Source organism: Sander lucioperca, chromosome 11 (genome assembly GCF_008315115.2).
Source record: "Sander lucioperca isolate FBNREF2018 chromosome 11, SLUC_FBN_1.2, whole genome shotgun sequence".
NCBI lineage: Eukaryota > Metazoa > Chordata > Actinopteri > Perciformes > Percidae > Sander > Sander lucioperca.
The window spans coordinates 39,238,369-39,248,368 of NC_050183.1; the positions used below are offsets into that span (position 1 = coordinate 39,238,369).

General features: G+C 46.8%; 1 protein-coding gene across 1 annotated transcript in view; it reads right to left on the bottom strand.

Moving 5' to 3' along the window:
• Positions 1-1,600: 1,600 nt before the first annotated feature.
• LOC116034448 (nuclear factor 1 A-type-like) overlaps positions 1,601-10,000 on the bottom strand; it is a 380,609-nt gene continuing 372,209 nt past the window's right edge. Inside the window, exons 2-3 of the mRNA XM_036007709.1 lie at positions 6,057-6,715; positions 1,601-1,688 (exon numbers count right to left, since the gene is read on the bottom strand). Of these exons, the coding sequence (XP_035863602.1) occupies positions 1,601-1,688; positions 6,057-6,715 (747 nt within the window). The remainder of the gene's footprint in view (positions 1,689-6,056; positions 6,716-10,000) is intronic.

Here is a 10,000-nt window from a genome sequence, read left to right on the forward strand (position 1 = left end):
TGATGGCACCATTGACCAACAAAAACCTGGTCTAAAGTCAATAACGCAGCATTTCATTGTTATTTTAACAGAGCATTAGTAAAATGCTCCTAGGCTCGTGCACAGCACACACACACTATGCTTGTTACACACACAGGGACGCACAGCAGCACACACACATGCAGAAGATTACAAATTAAAATATTACGGTGCAAATCCTCCATCATAACAGCAATGCTCCAAGGTCCAAACGCGCCTGGCTTTTAAAGGGAATGGGAGATGATCTCTGATTGGTTGATTGCATGTTACGCCCAAAACACCCCTCTGATTAATGAAGACACTAAGTACAACCCTTTAGAACCATGCACCCGGCACACGGACCCTTTTTTCTGCCGTTAAACTATCAAAAGTGGATTTGGACACGCCCTAAACACACCTGCACCAGGCGCTTAGATTGTTAAAATAGGGCCCTAGATGTGAAACTTGTTTTGACTGACTTGAAACTGGACTTTTCCCCAAAATGATTCGACAACCACTGTGGTAGAAACGTTGACCGGTGAACTATTAGGCTAAGACCCTGAAAACGGGCATGATATGGGACCTTTAAGCTAAGTTTAGACTTTGTGAAGTCTGTGAGGCTGCTGAACACTCAGAGGATTAAATGATAAATGGTTGGTGGTACGCTGCGGTTTCTACTGGCAACACAGCACCCCCCCACCCCCCCCCCCACACACACACACACACACACACACACACACACACACACACACACACACACTCTCCACTCTGAGTCAGTGGTATGGGGATGAAATTAATTACCGGCTCGGACTGCCCTGTGTGTGTGTGTGTGTGTGTGTGTGTGTGTGTGTGTGTTTTGGTATGCATGTGTGTGTGTGTGTGTGTGTGTGTGTGTGTGTGTTTCTGTGTGTCTGTGTGTATATGTGTGTGTGTGTGTGTGTGTGTGTGTGTGTATATGTGTGTGTGTGTGTGTGTGTGTGTGTGTGTGTGTGTGTGTGTGTCTGTGTCTGTGTCTGTGTGTGTGTGTGTGTGTGTGTGTTTCTGTGTGTGTGTGTGTGTGTGTGTGTGTGTGTGTGTGTGTGTGTGTGTGTGTGTGTGTGTGTGTGTGTGTGTGTGTGTCTGTATGTGTGTGCTTCTGTGTGTGTGTGTGTGTGTGTGTGTTTCTGTGTGTGTGTGTGTGTGTGTCTGTGTCTGTATGTGTGTGCTTCTGTGTGTGTGTGTGTGTGTGTGTGTGTGTGTGTGTGTGTGTGTGTGTGTGTGTGTGTGTGTGTGTGTGTGTGTGTGTGTGTGTGTGTGTGTGTGTGTGAACAAATAAAAATGTTTATCATAAACTGTAACCACAAATGATTCCGTCTGTGTTTCTGTTGCAGACATGCAACTAAAACAAAGTTTATTCAAACTAGGGCTGCAGCTAACAATGATTTCCATTAAAGGGGACAAAAATGTCTAATAAAGCACCTAAAATGTCGAAACCCCACCTGGCAACCCCAGCAACCTAACAACCCAGTTTGTATCCAGACCTCGCTGAGGGTTTCTCACTCTGTGCCAAGACTCTGAGCTTTTCCGACTGAGCGTCCACAAAATAAACCCACAGACCAGCGTCTCAGCCTGCAAGCTGCACACCGCTGATTACTGCGACCGCACGGGGAAAAACACTCGCACACACTGACACAGCGGCGCTGAGAGGCGCTCTGCAGGAGAGACGGAGAACGGGAGCAGTGTTTGGGCCTCAGAGAGGCTTTAGTGTGCGAGGAGGAAATGATTGTCATTAAGGTTTTCGGGGAAAGGAGATCTTTCCAGAACGCTCCGAGTGTTCGTGTCTGCCGATGAGACTTTACCTCCACCGAAAACAGGCCAAGACCTGCAGCAGGGGACGGAGTATTCAGAGCCTTTACTACTTCAGTTAAAGTACTAACTGTACGTACAGACAGTGGCCGACTTGATCTGCTAAGAAGCTCTGGCCATCCGGTCAACGACGCTTGTCAAAAAGTACGGGGAAGCTGTTTGAGGCTTTGGCCGCTCTGACGTGACGCATCTGTATACAGGTCTATATGGAAATATATGTAGATTCAAAAGATGAGGAACATACACACATACACACACATAGACATACGCAGACACACACACACACACACACACACACACACACACACACACACACACACACACACACACACACTCACACACACACACACACATACAGATACACAGACACACACACACACACACACACTCACACACATACACAGACACACACATAGACATACGCAGACACACACACACACACACACACACACACACACACACTCACACACACACACACACACATACAGATACACAGACACACACATAGACATACGCAGACACACACACACACACACACACACTCACACACACACACACACACGTACACAGACACACACATAGACATATGCAGACACACACACATACACAGACACACACATAGACATATGCAGACACACACACACACACAAACAGATACACACACACACACACACACACACACAGACACAAAAACACAGATACACATACGCAGAGACACACACACACACACACACACACACACACACACACACACACACACACACACACACACACACACACACACACACACACACACACACACACACACACATACACATATCCAGACACACACATAGACATACGCAGACACACACACACACACACAGACACACACACACACACACACATACATACACATACGCAGACACACACACACACATACGCAGACACACACACACACACACATACATACACATACGCAGACACACACACACACATTTTGTATGACAGGTGTCAAGATTCAATCAGATTGGATAAAATAACATTAATTGAATTCTGATTCGCCAGTGAATAAACTTTGAAATCCAAGAAAAATGAAACAAAATTTTGAAAATACTTGAAAACAGGTTGAAACATTCTCAGATTTTTCTCAGAATTTAAAACGTTTAGAGACTCGATCCCAGACAGAAATGATCCGGAGGACATATTTCAGCATCAGTTTTCCTCGGAGGAAGAATCAGAAAGTGTAACCTTGGAGATAATGTTACCCGACTATCTGGAAGCTGCCCCTCAAACATAAACAAGCTTTGTGCCAAGCGCTGAAAGCGTCTGCCAACATCTCCTCTACACTCTCCACGCCTCAGCCGCCGCTCGCTGCTGCACGCACAAATATTCAAACCAGCCAAATTATTTCCCCGTGGAATCAGTCGGAAAATCGGGGAAACGTGCTGAGCAATTGCTCCATTTTTTTTAAAACCTGAGGGGTTTGCCAGCTTTCACCCAGAAACCCAGCGAGGTGACGGCCGCTGGGTTTCTGGCACAGACCTTTGAGTTTCCTCAGACTTCTGCTTTACTGACCGCTGACGGCACGCCGCTGCCTGTCTGCAGCTGATAACGGGCTCGTCTCCGAGACGCAGAAGCCGTTTGCCGCGAGACAAAAGGTTTCACCCTCAAACTGACTAAAGTTCAAGTTTCACTGACACGAAAGAGTGTACCGATGAGCCTGCCTGAACACTGAAAAAAGACATGTGCTCCAAAAGATCTGCAGAATTTAACTGGAGTTATCGCAGCATGTTCTCGTGAACCGCACGTTAGAAGAGCTATGAAAAAGTTAAGCACTGTAATTCGTATGATTTCCACGTTTGTTTTTGCCGTGTGCACCACATTAACTGCTGCTGTATAAGGCCACATACACATGCTGAATCCGTCAGCATGTTAGCGCGTTGTTCCCTGCTGAGTAGGGCTGGGTATCGTCAGGGATGCACCGAATCCATTCGGATTCGGCTGAATATTGGGCCATATTCTGCCCAGATGTTGAGCCCTTTCTTTTAGTCCGTAGCGATGTGATTTGTTTCTGAGAGGGCTGCAACCTACCGATTATTTAACTAACTCTAAAGCGACAAAAACGTAGAAGAAAGCGACAATAATTTTTGGAAAAATGGACAAAAAAGGCGACCAAAATCCAGAAACAATGTATAAAATGTCGAAGAGGTTATTGGACCCGTCCAGTTTAACAACAAGTAGAACTATTCAGAGGATATTGGACCCGTCCAATTTAACAACAAGTAGAACTATTCAGAGGTTATTGGACCCGTCCAGTTTAACAAGTAGAACTATTCAGAGGTTATTGGACCCGTCCAGTTTAACAACAAGTAGAACTATTCAGAGGTTATTGGACCCGTCCAATTTAACAAGTAGAACTATTCAGAGGATATTGCACCCGTCTAGTTTAACAAGTAGAACTATTCAGAGGTTATTGGACCCGTCCAGTTTAACTAGTAGAACTATTCAGAGGTTATTGGACCCGTCCAGTTTAACTCCACATACTGGCGTGTTGATGGAGAATTTTTTGTAAAATTAATTTTGTAGACCTGTTTTGTAGATGTTAAGTGCCCTATAGTTCCTCAAAAAATACAGTTCAATCACAACTGAAAATATGCCTCATTGTGTGTGAATAGAGGTGTGAATGTGTGAACTGATCTCCCGATTCGATCACGATTATCATATCACGAATACATTTTTCTATTAAAGCCATATAGGATATTTAATTCATAGCTTTTCAAGCTTCAAAAACACAACATTCTGCAGTGCTTTAATACGAAATAAATTGGATACATAAAACTACAGCACTGAGCACATGGCACTTCCTGAATGTGCAAAACATACCAGAATATGTAAACAGAAAGGTTGTTAGGCCTACATTAAATTGTAAACAGAAATAATCGATTATGGCCTGGCCGATTATGCAGCATCGTCCACGTCCACGATTCGATGCATTGATTATTTGATTAATTTCATCACCTCTAGTGTCAGTTGCTGTGTGTCAAAGTGCTGTTGTTGGGACACACCTGCCCCCCACTGCTAAAAAAATCCTGTAGAAATGTAGTCCACTAACGTCAACAGAAATACTCAATATTGATTCATGTCACTCATCGACATTGGGCGTTTATAAAGAGTGAGTGAAGGCTGCAGTTTCATGCAAATAAATAGAGCCTCATTCTGGCCTTTCACCTGAACTAAAACAATGTAAATGGACCGTATTTATAAAGCGCTTTTCTAGTCTAAAAGACGTCTCAAAGGGCATTTACATAGTTTATTTTATTTATTTTAATTTATTTATTATTTCAGGACAATGCACATTTGATGAACATGTACAGAAGTACACATAAAAAGTGCCAGATTGTAGCCCAAGGGCTAATTTCCATCTGTAGTCCATTACACTATAGTAAAGGAACAGTTCACCATTCACACACATTCATACACAAGGTGCCACCTGCTCATCAGATTAATTTCACACACGTTACACTCCGATGGAGCAGCATCGGGAGCAACTCTGGGTTCAGTGCACACGTTCCCAAAGATCTGCCGAGCTCCATTTCAGAGCCACAACAACGGTTCTTACATTCCTCTCTCACGTACATCGATCATAATCCAGGATCAGAAGAATCTCTAAATGTTGAACAGACCTGTGACCGTTTACCCCGGGATCCCATCGAGGTATCCGGTCAAAAAGTAGGGTATGTAGGTCTGTGTGGTTCTGTGTGGGTCTGTGTGAGTCTGTGCGGGTCTGTGTGGGTCTGTGTGCGTTCGTGTGGGTCTGTGTGGGTCTGTGTGGGTCCGTGTAGGTCTGTGTGGGTCTGTGTGTGTCTGTGTGGGTCTGTGTGGGTCCGTGTGAGTCTGTGTGAGTCTGTGTGGGTCTATGTGCGTCTGTGTGGGTCTGTGTGGGTCCGTGTAGGTCTGTGTGGGTCTGTGTGTGTCTGTGTGGGTCTGTGTGGGTCCGTGTGAGTCTGTGTGAGTCTGTGTGCGTCCGTGTGCGTCCGTGTGGGTCTGTGTGAGTCTGTGTGAGTCTGTGCAGGTGTGTGTGAGTCTGTGTGAGTCTGTGTGGGTCTGTGTGGGTCCATGTGGGTCCGTGTGGGTCCGAGTGAGTCTGTGTGCGTCTGTGCGGGTCTGTGTGGGTCCGTGTGGGTCTGTGTGCGTCTGTGTGGGTCCGTGTGGGTCTGTGTGGGTCTGTGTGCGTGATATTTGATTTTCTACATATGGCCAGCGCTAATGACAAGCGCACGTTCCCAAAGATGTGCAGCTGCAGCTCAGCATCACACACGCTCAAACACACAGACCAACACGCAGAAGAATAGGAAGACTTACCGGCGTGCACGAAGTAGGCCAGGTACAGATCCAGCTCCTTGACAGAAACTCCAATGTGGTGCGGTTGCACGCACAGCGTGGGGTTCGAACACTGCGGAGACTTTACCAGCCTCTCCCCGTCAGTACTTTCGAGGGGAATCCCTTTGAATAAAATCACCATGACCAGGTCCAGGCGCCACACTTTGTCCGCCTGGCGCAGGCAGTCGATCCTCCGCATCTTGCCCTTCTGGTCGGGGTTGGAGAGCACGCAGCACGGCGGCTTTTTCCCCGTCACCGTCAGCACAAAGTCCTCGCGGAACTCGGGCCGGATGTCCTTGCGCAGCTTGGCCAGGAGGCGTGACGCCCACTTCTGCTTGACCTCGGGCTTCTCGCCGAGCAGTTCGTCCTTCACGGCGCGCTCCTCCTCCTTGGACATGCGCTTCTCGTGCTTCTTGAAGTACTTCCTCTTGCGCGCCTGCAAGTTGAACCATGTGTAGGCGAAGGCCCGGACGTGGGGCAGCAGAGCTTCGATGAAAGGATGGAATTCATCCTGAGGGGTAAGGGGTGAGGGGAGGAGAGGAGAGGCAGGGTAAGAGCGAGCAACAATCAACAGTGTTCGTCCTGGTAGGTAGATTTCAAACAGTATCACATATATATCATGTTTCATGCCGTTCATCTCTTCATTCAAGCGGTGCATCCTTCCAGAAATGTCTTTGCGACATGTTCAGGAAAACACATCTTGGATCTTTGGGAATGTTTGGATCTCTTATGTGATGAGTGAGGTTAAGACTTCAAAAACTGGAGATGATTACGTCTGAAAGCGCTTAAAACTGGAGGTTTAACTGGTGGTCTGGCTGCGGAGAAAAGACTGGAGGATGATGGTATTTTTAAATTTTTTTACTGCGTTTAGATTTGGACAGGAAGCAGAAAAGTCTGTGGGTTTGTGTGAATCTGTGTGAGTCCGTGTGAGTCCATGTGGGTCTGTGTGGGTCCGTGTGAGTCTGTGTGGGTCTGTGTGAGTCTGTGTGGGTCTGTGTGAGTCTGTGTGGGTCTGTGTGGGTCTGTGTGGGTCCGTGTGGGTCCGTGTGGGTCTGTGTGGGTCTGTGTGGGTCCGTGTGGGTCTGTGTGCGTCTGCGTGCGTCCGTGTGAGTCTGTGGGAGTCCGTGTGGGTCTGTGTGGGTCCGTGTGAGTCCGTGGGAGTCCGTGTGGGTCTGTGTGGGTCCGTGTGAGTCTGTGTGGGTCTATGTGGGTCTGTGTGGGTCTGTGTGGGTCCGTGTGGGTCCGTGTGGGTCCGTGTGCGTCTGCGTGCGTCCGTGTGAGTCCGTGGGAGTCCGTGTGGGTCTGTGTGGGTCCGTGTGAGTCCGTGTGAGTCCGTGTGGGTCTGTGTGGGTCTGTGTGGGTCCGTGTGGGTCCGTGTGCGTCTGCGTGCGTCCGTGTGGGTCCGTGTGCGTCTGCGTGCGTCCGTGTGCGTCCGTGTGAGTCCGTGTGAGTCTGTGTGGGTCCGTGTGAGTCTGTGTGGGTCCGTGTGAGTCTGTGTGGGTCCGTGTGAGTCTGTGTGGGTCCGTGTGAGTCTGTGTGGGTCCGTGTGGGTCCGTGTGGGTCCGTGTGCGTCTGCGTGCGTCCGTGTGAGTCCGTGGGAGTCCGTGTGGGTCTGTGTGGGTCCGTGTGAGTCCGTGTGAGTCCGTGTGGGTCTGTGTGGGTCTGTGTGTGTCTGTTTGGGTCTGTGTGGGTCTGTGTGCGTCTGTGGGAGTCCGTGGGAGTCCGTGTGGATCTGTGTGGGTCTGTGTGGGTCTGTGTGCATCTGTTTGGGTCTGTGTGGGTTCCTTTGACGCCAACCAACAAACCAACCAACCAGCGGCGCCAAGCAGAGCGAAGCCGCCACAAACCCAAACCCACCGTGTGAAGGATTAGAGGCGTATTAAAGGTGCATTATGTGGCTTTGGCTGATGAGAGCTGCGCAGTTATTACGGGTGGGAATGTGGTTAGACGGCATGTCGTGGATTAGACCCAATTTGGGGTTGGTTACACCTGCTGTCCTCCTCCTCCGCCTCACAAACCCCCTAAAAACCAGCACAAAACCAGGCTTACCCAGCCCGGCGTGAGGGGAGCGTGAATATGTTCCCACATTTCTAAGATTTCTTTTTTCACTGAAAATTAGGCCCTATGTTAAAAATTTATAAAACACAAATATAAATGTTATCCCCCTTTCTCATTTGGTAGCCAATTACACCCAACCTAACCCTAATGTTGTGGGAGGATAGGGCTTAAATTGAAGGGAAATGTAGGTCCTAGAAATGTGGGAACATAGGGCCTAATTTTAAGAAAGAAATTAGAAATGTGGGAACATAGGGGCTATTTTTAAGAAAAATCCTAGAAATATGGGAACATAGGGCCTAAATGTTAAATAAAAATCTTAGAAATGTGGGAACATAGGGCCTAATTTTAAGAAATTTCTTAGAAATGTGGGAACATTGGGCTGATCTATGTAACAATCTGCAGCTGCCATTGTCAGAAAAACACAGACGGTGTGTTCAATGAAACTGGTAATTTACAGCCTCGTGGTGCATTCAAAGTTGTTGTTAAATTCAAATGTGTGACTAGATTAAATATCTGTCCTAGAAATATGGGAACATAGGGCCTAATTTTAAGAAAAATCTTAGAAATGTAGGAACATAGGGCCTAATTTTAAGAAAAATCTTAGAAATGTGGGAACATAGGGCCTAATTTTAAGAAAAATCTTAGAAATGTAGGAACATAGGGCCTAATTTTAAGAAAAATCTTAGAAATGTGGGAACATAGGGCTGACCCCAGCGTGGGAAGGGAGAGAAGGGTCTCTGTACCGCTCGGTGTCACAACACAGACGAGAGGAATGAAAGGTCGACAGGATGAACAAACACGACCACAGATCCTGAAGCTAAAGGAGGAGTTTAAGGCAGGAAGAGAACAGCTTCCAGTTCAAATGTTATTACAGCTTGTTGAGGCGATAAAATGCACAAAGTCTCCGTAAACTCGAGGCCAGAGAGGCGAGCAGCTGTGATGCAACAGACGGTTTTTAGAGCAACAAAAATTCAGTGTGAAAAACAGGTTTTTACTCTGAATAGAAAATCCTTTGCACATCTATTACATGAGACAGGTGTGTAAGGGGGACGGACGAGTGGGTCATGTAGGGAATTATGTCTAAAATAAGGCCCTAAGGCCTGTCAAATCTGACTCCAATTCATTAATTCCCGCGCCTTCTTACATCGGATTTAAGTTCACCAAAACACAAGGATGAATCTGAGACGAGAAGTTCAGTTCAGTTCAGTGCATGTTGTCCTCGGGTCAAATTTGACCTGTTTTTCAAAGTTTTTTATAATAGAAATGTGGGCTTCTTTTACCAATTTGCCAAAAAATAACTTTGACGCATGCATGGACATCATACAACATGTATGGAAATCATACAACATTCTTCGTAGGTAAAAGTAATGGTTACTTCCATTGAATTTTGTCACCAGTCACGTTCGCTAGTAGCTAGCTAGTCACATTGGTTTTGTTGACGGAAGTAACAACGGTGCTTCTCAGGATATGCGCTAATCACTCCGCCCAAGTAGCAGAGTAGCAGTGCTTCGCCTTCTGAGAATATAGTTCCCAGTATGTTTACGATTAGAAGATGGCTGTGTCTTATGTGACATTGTTATTTGTACACGCTGTGACTATACAAATCACAACATGTAAATAGGAACATGTTGGCGTTATTTTGTCACTTATTGGGAGCAGTAGGCTAGATGGAGCCGGTTACCTCCAGGATCTGTGCTAAGCTAGGCTAGATGGAGCCGGTTACCTCCAGGATCTGTGC